The 21,407-nt window shown below is 48.9% G+C and overlaps 1 protein-coding gene across 1 annotated transcript; it reads left to right on the top strand.

Moving 5' to 3' along the window:
• Window positions 1-406: 406 nt before the first annotated feature.
• LOC123456589 (heat shock transcription factor, X-linked member 3-like) lies at window positions 407-15,276 on the top strand. Its single transcript, XM_045139974.1, has 3 exons — window positions 407-739; window positions 1,233-1,770; window positions 15,188-15,276. Exons 1-3 carry the CDS (start codon window positions 407-409, stop codon window positions 15,274-15,276), a joined length of 960 nt encoding a protein of 319 aa, XP_044995909.1.
• Window positions 15,277-21,407: the final 6,131 nt, after the last annotated feature.

The raw sequence follows: 21,407 nt of genomic DNA, 5'->3' as shown, positions 1-21,407 counted from the left end.
CCCTGACTAAAGCAGAGAGGATGAAAACTTCTTTTCCAGTTCCCATCCTTCTTCAGGTGTGTGACAGGAAATAGGATCTGTTTCTCAATACTTGGAGGATTGAACTATGTCAAAATTTACCTGTCAGAAGACAGGCAAGAATTCTGAAAATGTACACTACACTTTGATCCACATGACTGAGGAAAACCATTGCAGCTGAGGTACTATTAAGCACACCTCCAAATGTGGGCACTTGTCTCTCCTGTAACTGACTAAGAGGCACCATGGTGACATTACACATCAATGCTCTTGGTGACATCAGCAGATGGTTGCTGCCCTACAGAGGTTCTAGAACAGAGGCACTTTGGGTGAGGTGGGACATGATTAGTGGTCCTAACTACAAGGAGCGCTAATTTAGTGAAGGACTATGGACACTCAGAGCGTCAAAGAGAACTATGAAGCCATCGGGGAACCAGGGCTTGGTGAAGAGCCAGCTAGAGGGGCCCTGTCTCAGGCTTCATGTGCTCCAAACGGGGATGCAAAAGGTGGTTTGGAAGCACAGAGTGACCAAGGCAGGAGTGGAGATCCAAGCCTTGGAGAGAAGCTCCAAACTGAAGAAGGAGACCAACGTGCAGCTAGCAAGGAAGGCACCTGCAGCCTCCTGGGGCTGTCCTTTCCCAGGAAACTCTGGGCAATAGCAGAGAGTGAGGCCTTCAAGTCTGTGGGCTGGAGTGAGGGAGGAGACTCCGTGAAGATTGAGGTAGCCCTCTTTGAAACAGAGATCCTTCACTGCAGGGGTGCAGATAAAATTTTTGAAAAGGACAGCTTAAATAGTTTCATCTATCAACTATATCTGCATGGATTCAGGAAGATGCGCACAAAGAACTCAGCGGGGCACTCTGGAGAGAAGAAAATGATGGTAAAGTAGAGAGTGTCTTTGTGTCCAGTGTCCTGTGATGAGAGAAAGTCTTCTTTGTTTAGAGTCCCACTCCCAATGCCATAAGCAAGAAGCTGTAAGCTTTTCATTTCAAGGATAACTGAAACTATTAATGGAATGGTAACTGCATAGAGTTCAAAAGTAGAGCCTTTGGTATTAAAATGAGCACATCCATTTCAGATAGGTGCAGGCAAGGAGGACTCAGGGAGGCCAGTCATGAGCCGCATAGGAACTGCCACCTTCACCTATGAGCAGTTTGTTTCTAGTGAGGTCATGCTTTACCTCAGAAGGGCTAAAATGTTCCTTTCTCTTTTAGATCTGCCACAATGCCAACTTTCAGAGGGACAAGCCGAGGCTGCTGGACAACATCTTGAGGAGAAGAGGCCGACGCAGCCCTGCTCAGGAAGAGCCGTGCTGCAAGAGGAGGAAGCTCATCTGCCTCCGACGCTCTCCACGCCTGCAGAAGAAGGAGGAGAACGCCATCTCCCCGAAGCAGGCCCCCGACGACTGGGCTCCCAGAGGCCAGGACACCTTCATTCCACCTGCTGTCGCTGGATGCCTCCTACCAGTGTGCCCCCCTCAGGAGCACAGTGTCCCCTGTGCAGAATGCTCCTCTGAGGATGGCACCACGGTGTCTACAGCTAGCGACAATGCTGAGGGGTCTGGGCAGGTGAGCATCACATGCTCACAGTGCCCGGCCTGGGGTTCGGTGAAGTCTTTCTACAACAAGTGCTGTTCCACGCTGAAGGCTGCCGTGTCTGCCATGTCCTTAAGTGAGCTGTCTGATGGAGAGAGAGAGGAGGGCTCCCCAAGTGAGTCCTCTGATGAGGAAGAGCAGGAGGGCGCCCATCACAGTAAGTGTGTGATGTGTATGCTATTCAAGGGCAGCTCTCGTTCCTGAGCTCCCGGCCACGGAAAACTGGGAAAAGTCGTTGTTTACTAATTACAACCTGGTTCCATTCCCATAATCAACACACAAACCCATGGTATTAAATAAATAATCTATACAAGTGTCTGAGCCTTCTGTCCTTTTGCTCTATTTGTGGGTCTTTGATTTCCACACCCTGATGTTACCCTTGTCCCTCCATTGAATACACGACAGGGGAGACCCTTTGCAAAGCGCTCTCTGCTGGTGAGTGTCGAGGGCAAGCCCAGGAAGCCTTTCTCCCTGACACGTGACTGCTGGCCAGTGGACAGAAGAGCTGGGGTCGTGACTCGTGGGAGTCACCTCACGGTAGTCAGCTCTGCTGGGTAGTCAGCTCTGCTGAGAGTCACTTCCCCTGAGTCCCCACCGCCACTCAAGATGCCAGGTCCTTTCTGGTTATCCGCTGAGACTCTCTAGCCCAACACTCAGCAGTTCTCAGAGGACCACCGAAAAGGCAGGCCTCCACCTAATTCTTCTCAAAGGACAGTCTCTGTGAGCAGCACAGTGCGGATGCTCCCGATAGGACATGCGGTGCTTGGAGTCAGCCACCTGCCAGCCCGCCCGCAGGAAAGGCATATGTTAGCAATGTTTGCGCCCCAGAGGGTGGAAAGGTGGGAGGTGGAGACACGTTGGGAGAAGCGTGTTGCTGGAGGCCTACCTTGAGTTTATTAGCACCAGGCTGGCCAGGGTTAGCGGCTCACGCTCCTGCAGCACTTTTCACCTGCTGTGGCAGAGGCGGCGTTCCGCCTCCGCTCATGCCCACCTTTCCACATCCACCATGAAAAGGAAATCCTTTCCTCCCATCATCTGCTGTGGATCAGGTGGTTTGTCCCAGCAAGCACAGGTAACATGTGACATTCACCCTGCATTGACAGAGGGACATTTTTTTTTCCTATGGTGGCAACAGCACTATTGAAGGAAGGACAGACTGCTCATTGGTTTCCGCATCTAGCTGCCTCTTCATCCTGAATACTCCAGGACATTAATGGCTACATAGTACAAAAGAAGTCAGTGCCTGCTCCCATACTTGACACAATGTCCCCTGTCTGGGCCTACATTGACAGAAGTTAGACCTGAACAAAATCAGAGGAATGCACTTAAGGGAACCCCCTGCCCTAAGCAGCTACCACCAACACATTTGTATGAACCATCTAGACAGATGCAGTTCCAAAGGCAACAGCAGAGATGGGGCATCTCCTAGTATCTCTTCCTTATTCTCTAGAGGTCAAAGCAACTAAGACAAGTCAGTAAATTCAAAGACGTACAGCAGTCAGTCACTTCTGAGTTAGGCTGCTCAGTACATCTTGACTTTGTAGTTCCACATAGTTTTCACAGCTCAGGGTTTTTAAAATAATTTTTTAAAAATATTTTAATTTATTTATTTGCAAGGAGAGAGAGACACACAGACAAAGAGAAGACGGACAGACAGAGAGAGCATGGGCATGCCAGGACCTGTAGCCACTGCGAACCAACTCCAGATGCATGTGCCCCTTTTGCATCTGGCTTATGTGTGTTCTAGGGAATCGAACCTGGGTCCTTTGGCTTGGCAGCAAACACCTTAACTGCTAAACTATCTCTCAAGCCCAAGAAGCTCAAGTTTTTGAGAAATGCAGTCTCATCTCCACACTGAAAGAATAATCCAGAGGGTTTGCTCTTGCATAAACCAACACACCTTGTGTAACAAGAGATGTTTATTTGTGAACTGCTGAGAAACAATATAACACCTGAATGGATTTTTCACATATTAGCTCTTCTCAGAGAGCACTGGGGACATGCCAATCCCTACTAGGTGAATCTTGGTTTTGGAGTATATGTCTTCATGCACAAAGGCTGATCCATGTCCTCTGTGAAGCCAGAAAAGCAATGGTCAGATCCCAACAGTGCTGCTAATGGTCATAGTGACACTTTGGATGTGCAGCAGCTGCAGGTGCAACCAGGCAGCTACGGCCAACAGCATGCATAAACATTCACAAGGTCATTCACAAGGTGACAGGCTGGTGATTGTTCCTACAGTCATTGTGGAGGGAGCAGGCATGGAAAGCCAGGTAGGGAGCCAGGCTCAAGAGGACGATCATCTATGGGCTCAGGGTCCATGGTGCCTCTCTTAGGCCCTTCCATTTGCACACACCCAAGCACACACACAGGCCCGTGCCCTGTGCAGACACAGCACTGACAGAAGGTCTCAGACCATCTTCAGGAAAGGAGGCCCAGGATGGACAAGCGAACTACCGCATGCTTTGGAGTACAAGCTTGGCATTCCTACACAGGGCTTCTGGTGGCCCATCTAATTAAAATACTTTGAAAAACCATTAGCTCACAGGTGACTGGAGCCAGCAGCTAACCAGAGGAACAGCATGCTAGAGGTTCCTCTCTATGTTGTCTTCACCATATGTGACCAAGCCAACTTAGCAGCTATCACCATTAGGCCAAATTTTTCCCCTTCACGTGGTGTATCCAAATCTACATGGGGTAATCCCCAGGTTGTCCTGTGGACTACCATGTTTGTAATACCTGTGAGCAATGTGGATGCTGATGGTACAGCTCTGGTGGCTGCTCATCAGGGGACACTGTGGTCTCTCAAATGTCTGGCATAAACACAGAAGCAAAACACAGACCTACCTATCAGCCTCACTGTCACTGGATCCACCTTCCTAGGTATCTTCCAGGGATGAAACTTATGTTTATTCACCCTTGATACAACTCAAAGAGAGAACAAAGAAAGGTTCCACGCAATTCCAGCTCAGGGAATGAATGCATTTAATTGGAGTTGTAGACAGGAGTGTGGGTGAGGAACCATCTACATGAGCATGTGCAACTTTTATTCAGATACAACTGTGAAGAAAATATCTCTCTTCAACCAGGAAGAGTTAATAACATGGTATACTTTCTTGGGGTGCAAGCCATGTGAGCCCCTCACTCCTAGAGATTAGAGAGATTAGATTAGAGAGAGATGGAGCCTCTCATGCCAGTGGCTCTGAGTTTGTTATCTTGCAACTTGCAAAAAAACCTGACAAGTACAATCTCAGCAGAAGGGCAAGTGAAGTGATATTTGTTTTGGCAAGAAAGCAAGACAGAAACCCTCTGCCTAGCGAGAGGTCTGGAGCAGGTCGTCTGCATGGTGACTTGGGTCAGGTGTTCAGTCAATCTTGGACATGTCGATTAGGTGTCAAGATGGGACACACTTTACTGGTTAAGTTAAAAGCATGTAGAGGACCTTCATTGCTTGGCAGATCACTGAAAGAGCGGACTTTGTCAAAATAAGCCTGTGGGAGGATGTGGGTTGAGGGAACCCAGAAAACGTGCTTTGAAGGTTAAAGAGCCAAGAAATGAAACAGGGCCTCCCGTGATCCCCGTCTTGATGAGTCAGGTGTAGGGTTTGACTGGAGTGGCCTTCTAGTCTCCCTAGGACATGTGACATTTATGTCCTTTGGATCCTGTGTGTATAACTACTCACAAAAGTATCCTACCTCCCTCCTCGTCTTTATCATCAGCAACTGTTAACTGTCTAAAGATCCACTGGGAGGGGGAAAGCTCATGACCCTGTCTTAGATAGAAACTGGAAACTGTCTATCAGTCCTTCAGGAAGGTTTGGCCTCGTGAGTCCTGCTTCCCTAGAAACTGTTAATTGCCTATGACTGCTATAATTTCTCTCCTAAAAGCTGGTCACTGTCCACAAGTGCTGGGCAGGGCCATGGCCTCATGGAATCCTCTTGGCTAGTAACTCTTAAGTGTAGATCAACCCTAAAGGGCAGGCGTGTCCTCCTGAGTGCTTCCTTCCTCCATGTTGGAAAGCTCACAGAGCCAATCTCCTTTGAAGGTCTCCCTGTGGTTCCTCACAGTGGCTGACATTCAAAGAACAAAGGTCATGGCATGCCCTGAAGAGAGCATCACACTGCAAAACAGCTGCCTTGAGCAAGGCATTATCAAGATGGTAACATTTTGAAGCTTGGAGCACACTGGCAGATATTGGCTTGTTGGGTGCCCTCAGTCACTCATAACCTTGAGCTATGCTTTTCTTCAGCCTAATTGTGCTCATCTGTCTGCTCTTGAGGTGGAGAATCACCTTACAAAATTGTGTTTTCCTACCAGACGCCCTCCATGCCAGAAGTTGTGCTCACTTATTTCTCTTAGAGTGTCTAACCCTGTCAATTGTCTGTAGCACTTGCAATGCTAAACTAAGAGAGCCCCAAGTACAAAGTGGGAAGAGCTGTGGCAAAGGAGCTGCCTAACTCCAACCGGAATGAATCCCAGCACAGCACGATGCAGGCGTGCTTGGTTCGGATGAAGTGGAAAGTGATGATATGTACAGGAAAGGCAAGAGAGCGCTCCTAAGGGATGCGGGGGCGGGGGGTCCTGTGCACTGGGACATAATCATGCTGGAGATTTTTAGCTAACTTCCTCTGCAGATCTTCATTCAATACACAATAAACCTCATAATTCATACTTTCCCTAAATTTATGACTTACCCTCCTTGAGTCAGATTTTTCAATTCTTCATTAAAATAACATAAGGGCCCAAAAGTTGTGGTAGTCATGCCTGGGGTGCCACTCTTGACCCCCCACATTGTGAATCACAAGGGGGTATTGTGGGATATGGACAAGGGCCAAGGTTGATCGTATAGCTAATGGCCAGCAGGGTCACAGGATTACCACTGAGGTGTGAGTCTGCTTGGAGGACAGAAGTTTGGTTTCTCCCTCCCACTTTCCCACAGTGATGTGGTTGTGAGACCACTCGGGGTTTGTTGCACTGGGCGGATTCTACCTTCTGGCTACCAGGGAGCACAGTCCTCCACCAGGCTGCATCTGAGCCAGAGCCACGCCTACAGAGGAAGGGCCTTCACGCACATCTCAGGGGACACCCAGGGTCAATTAGAGACCATGTGGCCAGCATGCGGTCCAGATGATCCCAGTGCTACCAGGGTCTCCATAGATATCAGCTTGGTGATAGGTGCCCCAGACACTAACTGTGACATGTTCACTCCAATACTGATGTTCCTTTACAAGGGGCACTCACCAGTGCTCCTACATGTGTGTGCATCCACCAAGAAGTAAGAACAAAGTCCCAAGCATGCATGAGGCCTACACGTAGTCAGCCACTCAGGCCCACAACCACTTCCAGGCTATGCAACTACAAAGTCATGTTCTACTGCACAGTGGCCATAAGGAAGTGCTATTGGAGACACCATGGCCCAAGGCTCTCTCTGCTTATCAGGATATGGACAGAGGACTGTAGCAGGTGGACAGGAAGGGAAGGAGAAGGCAAAGGACCCAGGGCTGGGTGAGGAAGGGTCAGGATGAGGCCATCCAAGAGTGCTGTGGTGGGGTGGCAGGGAGGAGAAAGGTGAGTGAGAAAACAGGGAAGTGGGATAAGGGGGCATGGTATGGAGAGGGGCATGGCTGTGAGGGTTGAGGCATGTCGTGGTCAGACAAGGAAGTTGTTTAGAAAACAACTGTGAGTCTTCAGGTTAAGGACTGAGGGTGAGAATGTGGAAGGAGCCAAGCTAAGCTGTGAGCACTGAGCTGGGAGTTAGTAGCAATTCTGGCATTGCAGCATCCTTTGAGCTGTTGGAAGGGACTGTGAGTTCTTATCATGGGGGCAGGAAAGTGAGAGCAGCTTGATGGGAGTGGATGGGGGTTTCTTTTTTTTCACAAATTTTATTAACTTTTTCCATGACTATAAAAAATATCCCATGGTAATACCCTCCCTCCCCTCACTTTCCCCTTTGAAATTCCATTCTCCATCATATCCCCTCCCCATCTCAATCAGTCTCTCTTTTATTTTGATGTCATGATCTTTTCCTCCTCTTATGATGGTCTTGTGTAGGTAGTGTCAGGCACAGTGAGGTCATGGATGTTCAGGACATTTTATATCTGGAGGGAGCACGTTGTAAGGAGTCCCACCCTTCCTTTGGCTCTTACATTCTTTCCACCACCTCTTCTGCATTAGACCCTGAGCCTTGGAAGGTGTGATCGAGATGTTACTCAGTACCCCAGTCACTTCTTTCCAGCACCATGAGGCCTTCTGAGTCGTTCCAAGGTCACTGCCATCTGAAAAGAGAAGATTCTCTACCAAAGTGAGAGTAGCATTAATATGAGGGTATGAATATTAAGAAAAGTGCTTACTGGGCAGTTTGGTAAGCATAGTATATACATTTATGCAGACATCAGCAAATGTTATACCCCTGGGGCTCATGACTACCCCTGTTTTATGTTTTCAGTATCAGGGATGTATTCCCTACCATGGAGCGGGCCTCCAGTCCAATTGGAGGGCAGTTGGTTTCCACCATGATAGACGTGCCACTACTGCACCTGTTGGCTCATTTGACCTGGCTGGCCAATTATAGGGCTTGCAGTGTCCACTGTTGAGTATCTTCACTGGTGGTATCTCTTTCTCCCATTGAACTGCATGTAGCATGGCTTCTTCCGGCTTTCTGTCAGCTGGTCTACGTAGAGGAGGTTATCAGGTCAGTTCCAGCAGGATTTCTCAGTGGCCTTGCAGCCCAAGAATATGGAGTCTTCAGCAATAGGGTCTTATCATTGATTCCTGGTGGGAAACCAAGGGCCTCGGCAATGGCCTACAATATTTTGGGGACATCAGGGACCTTCCTGGCCAATAGATGGGGGTTTCTTAAGGTGAGATGAGGTGAGGTGAGGTGAAGTGAGGTGAGGTGAGCAGAGCCACAGGAGTAAGGAGCTGGGGGAGGCTACTACTGTTGTAGTGTTGGGGAGGGACGGTGTGGTGGTTTGATTCAGGTGTCCCCCATAAACTTAGGTGTTCTGAATGCTAGGTTCCCAGCTGATGGATATTTGGGAATTAATGCCTCCTGGAGGGAGTGTATTGTTGGAGGCAGACTTATGGGTGTTATAGCCAGTGTCCCCATGCCAGTTTTTGGCATGCTCTCCTGTTGCTATTGTCCACCTTATGTTGGCCAGGGGGTGATGTCCACCCTCTGCTCATGCCATCATTTTCCCCTGCCATTGTGGAGCTTTCCCTCGAGCCTGTAAGCCAAAATAAATCTCTTTTTCCCAGAAGCTACTCTTGGTTGGGTGATTTCTAACAGCAATGCGAACCAGACTGCAACAGTGAAGTGGTACCGAGGAGTGGGATTGCTGCTAGACACCTGACTGTGTGGCTTCGGCCTTTTGGAGCTGATTTTCAAGAGGAATGTGGAAGGAGTTGAAACCTTGGCCTAAGAGATGCCTTGCAGTGCTGTAAGTACAGCTTGATGGTCTATCCTGGTCAGAGCTGAAAGACCTGAAGGCAGCAAGAACTACGGACTGTGATTTTTGGCTTATGAGGGTGAGAAAGAGCTGTGTCTGGACTGGGCTAGCAGTTTGTGTGAGAAGCTTGCTCTTATGCCCATGTCCTGAGAAGTTGTGCAGGGTTGCTTTGCGTAGAAATGAACTGGTGTGTGCAGAGGGATATGGCACAGAAAGAAAAATCTTTGGGTGAACTGTTGCCCGTTCAGCTGCAACTGAGAGATGACAACCTTTGAGACTGGGCCAGCTGACCTGCGCTGGGGCAACAAGAAAAATGTCAACTTTTTTGAAGGGGCCTGAGTGCTCAAGGAGTGTCCTGTTCTTCAAAGTCTGCTTTAATCCCCCCTGGATTAACAAATTGGCACCCTACCTGTTATCGTGGAGTATAAGAAATGCTGGTGAGAGGGTCATTGAGTTTGCAACACGGTCTTGTGTTTTGGAAATGGCCATGGGCAGTGTGAAGTGGGTTTGCTGGTTGCCTGCATAGAGACCCCATGGGGCCATGAGGATGGACCGTGGCTTGCAGTGGAGACCCAGTGGAGATGCCGGGACCATGAGATGGCTGCCAAGGAGCTGCCGGCCCTGATGAAGTTTCCCAGGACTGTGAGTAGCCTAGCTGGAGGGGCGGAATTGGAATGCCAGAGACTTGTTGCTGGTTAGAATTATCAGACTTGGAGATTTGTCACTGGCTAGAGTTGCTGGACTTGAAGCTACAGAGTTTGTTTGTCCCAGTTGTTTAAATCTTGTATTGGTTGAAAGTTTCCTTGCTATGTCCAATGCCATCTTTTGCAGTGTGACTATTTATTCTGTGCCATTATGGGTTTTTTTGTGGTTATTTTTTGGTATTATGGCTCAGTTAAAAGATCTTGAACTATGGGGATGTATGAACATCATTGGAATTGATAAAAACTATGGGGACTTTTAAAGTCAGACTGAATGCATTGTATTTTACATCATGTATGGCTATTAGTTTATGGGGGCCAGGGGCAGAATGTGGTGGTTTGATTCAGGTGTCCCCCATAAACTTAGGTGTTCTGAATGCTAGGTTCCCAGCTGATGGATATTTGGGAATTAATGCCTCCTGGAGGGAGTGTATTGTTGGGGGCGGGCTTATGGGTATTAAAGCCAGTTTCCCCATGCCAGTTTTTCTCCTGTTGCTATTGTCCACCTTATGTTGGCCAGGGGGTGATGTCCACCCTCTGCTCATGCCATCATTTTCCCCTGCCATTGTGGAGCTTCCCCCTCGAGCCTGTAAGCCAAAATAAATCTCTTTTTCCCAGAAGCTACTCTTGGTTGGGTGATTTCTACCAGCAATGCGAACCGGACTGCAACAGACGGTGAGGCAGGAGTTGAGGGTGAGGCTTGGGCCTATTGGCCTCAGATGGGGATGCAAACAGGAGTCTGGTTTGGTAGTGTTGGGGCATGGCCTGCACAAGAAGCAGGGGTGGGGTAAGAGTGAAACCGTGCTTTCATAAGAGGGGTCCTCCTGGAGCCTCTGGAAGTTATGGACAGAGGAAGGCAGGCCTGCCTGGGCGATTCAGCTTTGCCCTGTGAGACTCAGTTAAGGCTGCTTGGCTGCAAGGGAAGTGCCCAGGCCTTCAAGTGGCTTCCCTGCTTCTGGGGAGCCCCTGCAGTGCAACCGCAGGTTCAGATTAGGTCCCTGAGGTCTCTGGCCTTTACCCTTTGTGCCTCTATCCTAAGGACATGGCACTCAATCCTATCTCTGATTGCGCTGCTCAAGTTCCACCCACCTGTGCCCACAGTGCTGCCCACCTGTACTGCAGCCCACGTTGTCCCAAACACAGCCCAGTAATACATTTGTTAAGTGTTCTTCTCCTCTCTTCCACACTGCACTAGAGATGCCCAATCTTCCCCCTTGGCTACCACTGTGCCCTGCTCCTCTGCTCCACTACTGGGCCTTGTGTGGACATCCTTCCTCTGAAGCACCCCTAAAATATTATTCCCCTCCAGGTCCCAGGGCATCTTCATGTGGCCAGCCTTCACGTGTTGTTGTCTGTGCTGATCCAGGAACCCCTAAATCTCCCCAGAACCTCCTGATTTCCCTGCCTCCAGGCAGTCTCCACCACGACACAATTTCAAGTTGTATATTGCAAAACCATTACAGAAGAAATACTCCAGCCACACCTTCTTATCTTTGGGTCCTAACACCAGATTACAAACATGGGACTCACTGCCTTTAGGACCTAACATGGTTCAGGATTCTCCTGTGCTGTGGGCTCTCTTGTGCCTAGCACGAGAGGATCCCTTCCTCATACATCTGTTCCTTTGAATCCATGGTGTCTATGGGCAGCTCCATGTGTGTGCATGGGAACAGCCTTGAGGCCCAGTGGGAGGAGATGACAGGTTACTAGAGGAAAGGGAAGCAGGGACCATGTGCAGCAGGCTGGTCTGCGTGCTCCAGACCCCCTCACCTACCTGCGCTGGGAACCCTGCCCTGCCTAGAGACAGAAGTCACCAACCATGGATTGCCAACCATGAGCAACATTACCATATCCTGCTCTTACAATATAAAGTGTGAAAACCATGCAATCTGGGCTCAGGTTCTATGGGAGGTTACTCCGCTTGAGTCTTAACTGGCTAGTAAAGCCGTTTTCTTGGGATCTTGGGGCCTCGGTCTTTACTCTCCTGCCACAATCCTGGTCTTACCTATTAACTAGTGATCATTAGTTGTCTTAACCTCCCTGATTTACTAGGGAGCCATGAGCATGCATGTACATAATACTAGGTGTAGTACAGGTCTAAGGATATAACTGACAAGTGAACAATCTATCATCCACTAGGTACACCTGGGCATTTAGATTACCTCCAGCATGTCTGTTTAGCTGTGGAGGAGGGCACATACCTTATGTACAGTGATAATTAACTACTTTAAAACCTTCTTTTCATTTGGCTTCCAGATCCACTTGCTGCCTTCCAGTGTGGCACATTCTCCTGTTACTCTTGGCCACCTGATGTTGGCCAGGAGGTGATGTCCACCTCTGTTCATGCCATCTTTTCCACTTCTCATCATGGAGCTTCCTCTTGAGTCTGTAAGCCAAAATAAACCCTTTCCACAAGTTTCTCTTGGTCACATGATTTCTGCTACCAAACATGAGCCTGACTACAACAGTAAAGTTGATACCAGAGGAGTGGGATTGTTGCTGCTAGACACCTGAATGTGTTGCTTTGGCCTTTTGGAGCTGATTTTAAAGAGGAATGTGGAAGGAATTGGAACCTTGCCCAAAAAGATGCCTTGCAGTGCTGTAAGTACAGTTTGATGAACTATTCTGGTCGGAGACCTGAATACAATAAGAACTATGGACCATGAGGTTTGGCTTGTGAGGGTGAGAAAGAGCTTTCCATGAACTGGGCTAGAAGCTGTTTGTGTGAGAGGCTTGCTGTTAAGCCCGTGTCCTGAGAACTTGTGAAGAGTTGCATTGCTTAGAAATGGACTGGTGTAAGCAGAGGGATATGTCACAGAAATAAAATCTTTGGCTGAAACTTCTGCCCATTCAGCTGTAATTATATGAGAGATTATAACCTTTGATATTGGGCCAACTGACCTGCATTGGGGCAAAAGGAAAATTGCATACTCTTTTGAAGGAGCCTGAGTGCTCAAGGAGTGTCTTGTTCTTCAAAGCCTGCTTTATTCCTCCCTGGATTAAAAAGTTGGCAACCCACCTTGTATTATCGCATATAAGAAATGCAAGAAAATTAGGGTCATTGAATTTGCAACATGGTCTTGTGTTTTGGAATGGTCTTGGGCACTGTCAAGCAAGTCTGCTAAGGACTGCCAGCATGGAGACCCAATGGAACTATGGGAATGGACCATGGGTTGCAGTGGAGACCCAGTGGGATGTTGTGACCACAAAAACCATGCAAAGGAGAGCTGTTGGTGGTTAGAATTATCACACTTGGAGAATTGTCACTGACTAGAGCTATTGGACTTGGAGCTACAGAGTTTGATGTTTGCCCTGGTGGTTTTAAATCTTGTATTGGTTGAATATTTCTTTGCTATGCCCAGTGCCATCTTTTGCCATCTGAGTGTTTATTCTATGCCATTATGGGTTTGGGGGGGAGTTTTTGGTATTATGGCTCAGTTAAAATACCTTGAACTATGAGGCTGTTTGAACTTCACTGAAGTTGATAAAACAATAGGGACTTTAAAAGTTGGACTAAATGCATTGCAATTTACATCATGGATTATTATCAGTTTATGAGATTCAGAGATGTAATGTGGTGGTTTGACTCAGGTGTCCCCCATAAACTTAGGTGTTCTGAATGCTAGATCCCCAGCTGGTGGGAATTTGGAATTAAAGCCTCCTGGAGGCAGTGTATTTCTGGGGGTGGGCTAATGGATAATTTAGCCAGTGTCCCCTTGCCAATGTTTGGCATACTCTCTTGTTGCTGTTGCCCATCTGGTGTTGGCCAGGAGGTGATGTCCACTCTCTGCTCATGCCATCATTTTCCCCTGCAATCAGGGAGCTTCCCCTTGAGTCTATAAGCCAAAATAAACCCTTTTCTCCTGAAAGTTGCTCTTAGTCAGGTGATTTCTATTAGCAATGTGGATCCTAGTGCAGCACCACACTATAGCATGATTATTTTACCTTTTAATGCAAATTGTGCTTCCTTATGCCTGCTTAATGCTTTACTAGGCACACAAGACAAGTGAGTCTTATTACAGCTTTTAGTTGCTAACTTAGATTTCCAAGATTGTAAGAATGCCCACCACTTGCTCAGGGATTGACAATGTGTTGTGACTTTATTTCCAATGTGAGGATTGTCACAGGGGACTTCTGAAAACATGTCACTTGACCAGTAAACCAGCACACTGCCAATGTCAATAGTTACTCCCCTGGCGTTAGGAGAACAGAATCTAGAGGTAGTCCACTGTTCTCTCCTAACAAATGCTATGTGGTACCGTGCCCATTCCCCTACATCTTCTCCCAGGAGCTGAGTACTTGCCAAGGCCATTCCTGTGTTTACTTGCCCTTCCCTGTCAGCTGACGTGATCCATTCTTAAGAGCAGCGCTCCAGCAGGGCCCAGATCCTGTGTCAGGTACCTCAGGGTATTTATGGGCATTAGGGTTGTCCCATGCCTTTCAATGGCTGCGACACGAGGAGAACAGGAGACTGAGGGAGGATGGCAGGGCGGGCCTCCTCAATAAACACGCGTGGTGTCAGTGCCATGCAAGGTAGACAAGCTCTTCTTACTTCCACAGCCCCAGTCTCTCTGAACTCACCAGAGTGGGGAGAGCTGGGACGCTGTTGTCACCGTCAGGTGGTCAGTCCACGCGGCTGGTAGATCTTTCTCTGTAAGAGTGTGGGGTCTCACACCACGTGGAAACATGGAAACAGCAATGACACTGGGGTCAAATGATTTCGATGCTTTGGCACCTCAAGTGTGTCCCCAGAGCAGAGGGTTCAACCACACCTCACTTGTTCTCAGAGCGACCCAAAGAATGAGAGTGAATGAGGGGGTAGAGGAAACAGCAGAACCCAGGCACCAACAACAACAGTGCTGGCTACAACTGCAGTGGGATCCTGTGATGAACTGAGACAGACGAGGTGTCATAGACAAACTGGGGTGTTGTTGGGGTGTGTGGACTTCTGTGTAGACAGCACGGAGGCTGTGTGCTCTAAGAACGGACATGACCTTGGGGATGTTCCAGAGAAGAGCCCGGAAGGACTTGTCTTATCAGGCACAGGCCAGAGGGACAGACCAGGCCTGGCACTTACCCCACTGCTAAGACCTGCATCTAGAATTACGCACCATCAAGCATGAACACGAACCTTTCTTTAGAGTAGTAAGAATGAAACTTGAAATGAACCCTCAATGTGACAACAGCTCCAAACCAGCACACTTCCCCATGTTACTTCCAAGAGGTGTCTTTCTGTCAGCTCACCAGTTGATGACAGAAATGAAGGGGTCCCTTATAAGGAGGGGACAGAGGAGGAGCTCTGGCTCATAGACTCCTGGCTGCTGATCTCTTCCTAACTGTCTTTAAGCTGCTCCTGTCAAACAGTTCTTTCTCTCTGCAACGCACAGGCGGGCCACGCAAATACTTCTCTTCTGCCGCCTTGTAGTTCAGCCCATGCAGGGCAGCGATGGAGCAAGTGATGGCTTCGGGGAGAAGAACATGCACAGTGAACTGCATGGTGTCTCCCCGTCATAGAGAGCAGGTCCCGTCTGCTTGCTTGCAGGTTTCCTGATAATGCTTGGCCATGGTGTACAACTGGTCCTCATCCTCCAGGGAGGTATCCACGCAGAAGACTTTTCTCTTTGCATTCAAAAGGGATGGCAGCCATCTGGACCCTTTCCTGCCCTTCATGACGTCCAGCACGTGTTGCTCAGCCCCCTCTCTTCAATATGAAGTCTGCCCCCTTCTGGCCGTCTCTCTCCCCAGCAGCCCTCATGCGAGCAGGCAGGAGTTTCCTGCAAGGTGAGTTCCGAGTGCAGAAACAGAATGCTCAGGCAGTGTGCTCAATGGAAGGTTCACACGTTTTTCTCGACGTATGCTTTTGCCCATCACCCAGAGTTCTTCTATGAAGACCTGCACACAGGCCTGGCATGCAGGGTGTGTTCGTATTTTCTCTCAATGGGAACAAAGTGGTCTTCTCCACCTCTAGAGAGACAGAAGAGTGGGGAGCTGGACAGTCTGGTGGAGGGAAGAAAGGACGCACAATGGAAGAGACACAGACTCAGAGGGATCAAAAAGTGTTTACGAGCATCGTCCCCTGACGGGCCTGGCAGCGACCCAGCCTCAGAACCATGGGGCCAAGCATAGGGGGAGACCAAGAGGAGCCCCGTTACCTAGCAGCAGCTCCACCTGCAGAGCGGATCCTGAAGGCACCCCCAGCTGCTGGTCCCCAGGTGGACAACCAGGCCCGGGGAGCACAGTGAAGACTAACACCTGGACACAACTCACACAGGGCTGACCAAACTCGGACCCTTGGGGCAGCTGGTCAGGTCACAGTGGTTTTACCTCAGCTTCCCTAACGCAGCTGTGGCAGCCTTTCCTCCGCCAGCTCCCCGGGGGCAGCACAGTCTCATCCTGGGGGACGCTCATCTGGGAGCACTGGCCAGGCCGATCCCCGCCCCCGTGCCGTGTCGCCTCCCCCTCAGTCCACACCGGGACCGATACAGGAGGGGGAGGGGGAGGGGGGAGGAGTGTCAAATGAATCAAGTAACATTGCCCAGGCCGCACGGGACAGTGCAGAGCAAGCAAAGGGGAGGGCTCCATTGAGAAAGAAGCACGGAGCAGTGTTCCCTCGCAGCCTCGCAGGACAAGAGCGCGCAGCAGCAGCTGTCACCTCAGGACACTGAGCCTGGCTCGGTGATGGAGGACCGTGCCCGGCTTCCTTCCATCCGGAGCTGCTGCCCCCCCCCCCAGACTGCAGGGGTGTGACAGCCCTTCCTGTCCCGCGGAAGAGCCCAAGGCGCGCACACACAGGCACACCGTCACGTTCACTGCAGACACCTCCTCGCTGCAGTGTTTCTAGTGACTCAACCTCTGCAGTCCAATAGCCCGTGAATAGCCTCTGCCTAGGAAAGAATGGTTTGTCCTGGTTGTCATAGAAACTAGTCCTCACCAGGTCTCCCTCCTCCAGGCAGGACCTCCATGCAAAGCAGGAAGTACTAAACACCAGGGAGGCACAGTGCTGATCTCTATCTGTCAGATACTGGCTGCCCAGCCCCAGGAATTAATGAGGCAGGCATGCAGGAGGCGAAGACATGTTGCTGGCCCGACCTCCCTGTATTAGGCCCTGGGAGCAGGGGACCTTCTTCCTAGTGGGTTTAGGGGACGTCAATGCAAGGTGAGACGGGTTCAGTTCTAGAGACAGACTCGGGATCCAGATCCTGAGAAGGACTCCTTGTCACCTGCCAGGGACAGAGGAAAGGCACAGTGGTGCAAGCAGAGTGCAGGACTCTGGGTCGCTTTCCAGTGTCCTCCAGAGCAGAACACGCTGGACACAAAGCGCCTGCCTGGAGACAAAGGCAGAGCCGAAACTCGAGGGGCATCCGGACCACCTGTCACTAGTGGCAAGTAGGATTACTATGATTTGAAACGTAAATATACCGTGATGTGCTAGTTAATTCACTAGAACTCTTCAGCATTTTTTATTTTTTTAAATTTTTATTTATTCATTTGAGAGTGACAGAGAGACAGAAGGAGGCAGAGAGAGAGAGAGAGACATTGGGCGCACTAGGGCTTCCAGCCACTGCAAACGAACTCCAGATGTGTGCGCCCCCTTGTGCATCTGGCTAACGTGGGTCCTGGGGAATCAAGCCTTGAACCGAGGTCCTTAGGCTTCACAGGCAAGTGCTTAACCGCCAAGCCATCTCTCCAGCCCCTCTTCAGCATTTTGAAACTTTTTTTTTTCAAAATCAGATGGTGTTCTTGAAAACCACTTACTTCCTTGTCACATTAGTTATTCCCCATGAAGCGTGGAGGTCGGTGCCATCAGACAGAGTCACGAGAGTGAGCAATCACCTCTATGCATTGCTCCCCATTTCCCGCAGCGCAGAGGCACACACGTGGCTGTGTGAGCTCTCTTGTGCCCCCTTGACCGCTCCAACCCTGCTTGTCGAGCTCCCGTGAGACCGCGTCTTAAAGGAGGTGGACGCGTTCCTGAGACTGACACCTGAGGGTCTGCTGCTGCGGGCTTCCCATGGGGTCTCGCGCACGCGCGCCCCGCACGACTTTGCCGTCGGGCCTAGCTCCTGCGACGTGACGTCAGAGGTCCTGGAGCGTGCCGCAGGCCCCAGCAGCGCGCTGCAATCTGTGGCTCCAAACTTTCCCCTTGCTGGGAGGGAAGGAGCCTTGCTCGGTCGTCCTTCCTGAGGGCCTCATGGGAGAGTCTTTCGGTGGGTGGGGCTAGGCCTGCTGCTGTGAGCCCTCTCCCGCAGACATCTGCTCCTCTGCCTCTCTGCCTGGGGGGGGGGGATTGTCTGCACCCATGAGAGGGGTGGCTGTGTCATGTGTGCACTTATGTTTGAAAGCTATGGTAGACCACAAGTGTTTTCCCCAGAAGATGCAGAATTTTCAGTGCCCGTCACCAGTGTGCAAGCCCCTTTATGCCTTGCTATGGTCAACTCTGATTCTGATTTAGCTATTATTGCTGTGGGTTCCTGAGCACTGCCCTGGGGACAGCCTGTGGTTTAGCACATGCTCTAAGGTTCCATGCTTTGCACATGCCCAGATCATCTTTTTCTACCTCATTTTCAGTTAAACTTCTACTCACACCTCAGGATCCATCACCTACTGAGAACTGAGAGTACCTGGTGACCAAGGAATGAGGAACCACAGCATGAGATGCTTGGCTGTTAAACAGTGCTGGCAAGCTGACAGCACAGGCTCCTAAGAGACAGCAAGGGCATTTGCTCAAGAATGAGGACAACGGAGATTAAATGGGCATTGTGCTATGTGGAGGAGTGCCAGCAGAATGTTCTCCCAAGGTGTGGCACTGAGACAGCTCCCAGCATCTAATGAGTTTTCTGTAGGTGTTTTTTTTTTTTTCCTGGAGTACATGTTGACATCTCCATGCCCTTTTGCATTACACAGTCTCTCAGGAGAACCACGTCCCAGGGCTGCTGAAGTTATATGCCAGCAAATGTTTACTGTGTTTGGGAAAGGTAAAGGATAGATTGGTCATCTTCAGGAAGGTCCCTGTAGGAAGCCACCTACTGTTATGTAGCAGGGAAAAGAAGTGTTCATAAAACAAGAAAGGATATGGGATATCTAGTACAGTTGCCAGAAGAAAAAGAATAATATGAATACAATTTAAATAGGTCTCCACAAAAGACACACATGCCTTAGAGAAAGAGTCCCTGTATAAGATAAGATGCCTGGGAGGTACATGGTGCTAACATTACTCTATATATGTTTCAGATACAATTTTAATTGCCAAAGATACAAAGAGACACTCCAGTGCCCAAAAGCTGACCAACAGACCAGAATGTTCTACCATGGGCTCTCAGATAGGCCTGCCTCCAGAGGTTCTTGGTTAGGTCTCTGTAGGGAGAGGGGTCAGAGGAGCCACCCTAAAGACTGGAGATTTTCTGATATTTCTATTTATTTATTTATTTATTTATTTATTTATTTATTTATTTATATAACAGAGAAAGGGGGAGAGAGAGAAAGAGAGAGAGAATGGGCACGCCAGGGCCTCCAGCCACTGCAAACGAATTCCAGACACGTGTGTCCCCTTGTGCATCTGGCTAACATGGGGACTGGGGAATTGAACCTGGGTCCTTTGGCTTTGAAGGCAAGAGCCTTAAGCTCTAAGCCATCCCTATAGCCCAAAATTGGAGTTTTTGAAGCATAATGGAGGAGTCCTGAGAATGGGTCTCTTTTGGGGAAGTCTAAAATGGATCCTCTCTATTTGGTAAGCTAAGGCTTTTCTGTCTCTGGATCAAAGCAGATGACATGGAATGTTTCTCCTGAGGTAGGCTGCCAAGTCCTAGTCCACTCTTGTGAGCCTGACTGGAAGAAATCACTTTTTTGGGCTTGGCATCATGGTAGAGGTCATGAAGGACTCATCAGGTGTATTAACCCTAGTAAAAGATAGGGTGTAGGGCTGGACAGATGGCTTAGCAGTTAAGGCGCTTGCTTAAGAAACCTAAGAACTCATGTTCAAATCTCCAGGTCCCACCTAGCCAGATGCACAGTGAGGCATGCATGCAATGTTGCACATGTGCCACAAGGGGGTGCATGCAACTGGAGTTCATTCACAGCAGCTGAAGGCCCTGGCACACCCATTCTCTCTCTCTCTCCCTCTTTCTTGCTTTCTCCCTCTGGCTAAACCAAGATAGGGGGGCACTGTTCAAAGTTCTTCTCAAGGTATAGGATGTTTAATATTGCTAGATCAGGATTTGGGGTCTTAACCAAAACCAAGCCTCCTGAGCTAAAAATGGTGGGGTCCCTTTTGTTCTTGGGAAAGCCCAGTATGTATCTCAAAGTCCAGTATCAAGTCATCAGTGAAAAAGAGCCTGCCAAATAGAGCTTCAAAAGAGACTAAGCCTTGGTGTTTAGGGGTGTCTTTAAGCCTTATTAAGGTGAGCAGTAACAACTTAGTCCAGGGAAATTGTGTCTCCTGGGTGAGCTTCTTTAGATGCCTCTTTAAGAGTTCATTAGCTTTTTATGTTTTTCCTGAGGGCGTAGGCCATCAGGCACAGTGTAAGTAGAATTGAATACTCAGTGTCTTAACCAGTCCCTGAGTGACCTCTGCTGAAGGATCATGGATAGACCAAATTGAGGGATTGTTCCAGTGAGTAATAACTTAATCACCCCTGAGGCTTTATCATTCTTACAAAGGAAAACCTCTACTGCCCTAGAAAAAGTATCTATCAAAGTTAAAAGGAGCTTGGAGTTAGCCCCCCACCCTGGGGATGTGAAGGAAATCTAATTTTCAGTGTTCTTCCATATATATTGCCTGTTCCTGGGTTCCTGGTGGCTGTAACGCCAATTGAAATATTCTTTTTTTTTCCCAAACTTCACATCCTTGTACTACTTGGTGAATCACATCTTTAAGGCCCTGTCTCATAAACATTTTTGCTAAAATAAGAATATTTTCTTGTCCCAAATGGTATAGCTGGTAAGAGGCTTTAAAATTTTTCCATTAAAATGATTTGGTGATAGTAGTAGCAGGGCAGTTTCCATTCGTAGATGTCAAATCCAATTCTTCTGGAGACTAGGCTTTTTAGGGAACAGGAAGGACTGTTCCCCCAGGGATGGGGCAGTGTATATCCCCCATCATAGATCATTTGGCTTCAGAATCAGTTGTTCTGTTTTGCTTAGCTACTGGGCCATCTCCCCTCTGATGCCCAGGATGGTGAATCACAGCTACCTGTGTGAGCAGGAGCCCCGCAGCTAAGAATCTAAGGATCTCCTGTGAGTACTCAACAGGGGTCCAAGCTGTACTGAAGAGGCCTCTTTATTTCCATATTGCCACATGGGCATTGGGGCTTAGAAAGGTATATTTAGAGTTGGTGTAAACATTGAATTTCCCGAGACAACTCTAATGCTTTAGTGAAGGCTATTAATTTGGCCAGCTGGACACTGGAATTTCTGGGCAGCAGCCCTGAATCAAGAGTGCCAAAATCAGAAACCACTACATAACCTCCATAGCTGACTTCTTCTTCTTCTTCTTTTTTTTTTACAAAAAAAACCTCACATCAGTATAATGTATTAAGTTAGGGTTCTCCAAAGGTTGATCAAAGAAATCAGGGCATGCCGCATAACTCTTCATCAATATCTTTCACAGGAATGAATGGGTCCTTTCTCTTCCTCTGGTAAAATGGCTG

Source organism: Jaculus jaculus, chromosome X (assembly GCF_020740685.1).
Source record: "Jaculus jaculus isolate mJacJac1 chromosome X, mJacJac1.mat.Y.cur, whole genome shotgun sequence".
Lineage (NCBI taxonomy): Eukaryota > Metazoa > Chordata > Mammalia > Rodentia > Dipodidae > Jaculus > Jaculus jaculus.
The sequence above is the reverse complement of the archived record's forward strand: the minus strand, read 5'-3'. Positions and strand labels throughout refer to the sequence as shown.

Excerpts from the sequence above, each read along its gene's own strand:
- LOC123456589 (XM_045139974.1), top strand. The coding sequence starts at position 407 with ATGGACACTCAGAGCGTCAAAGAGAACTATGAAGCCATCGGGGAACCA. Across the intron at positions 740-1,232 it reads GAGACTCCGTGAAGATTGAG|ATCTGCCACAATGCCAACTT; the intron begins GTAGCCCTCTTT and ends TTTCTCTTTTAG. Across the intron at positions 1,771-15,187 it reads GCAGGAGGGCGCCCATCACA|TTCAGCCCATGCAGGGCAGC; the intron begins GTAAGTGTGTGA and ends GCCGCCTTGTAG.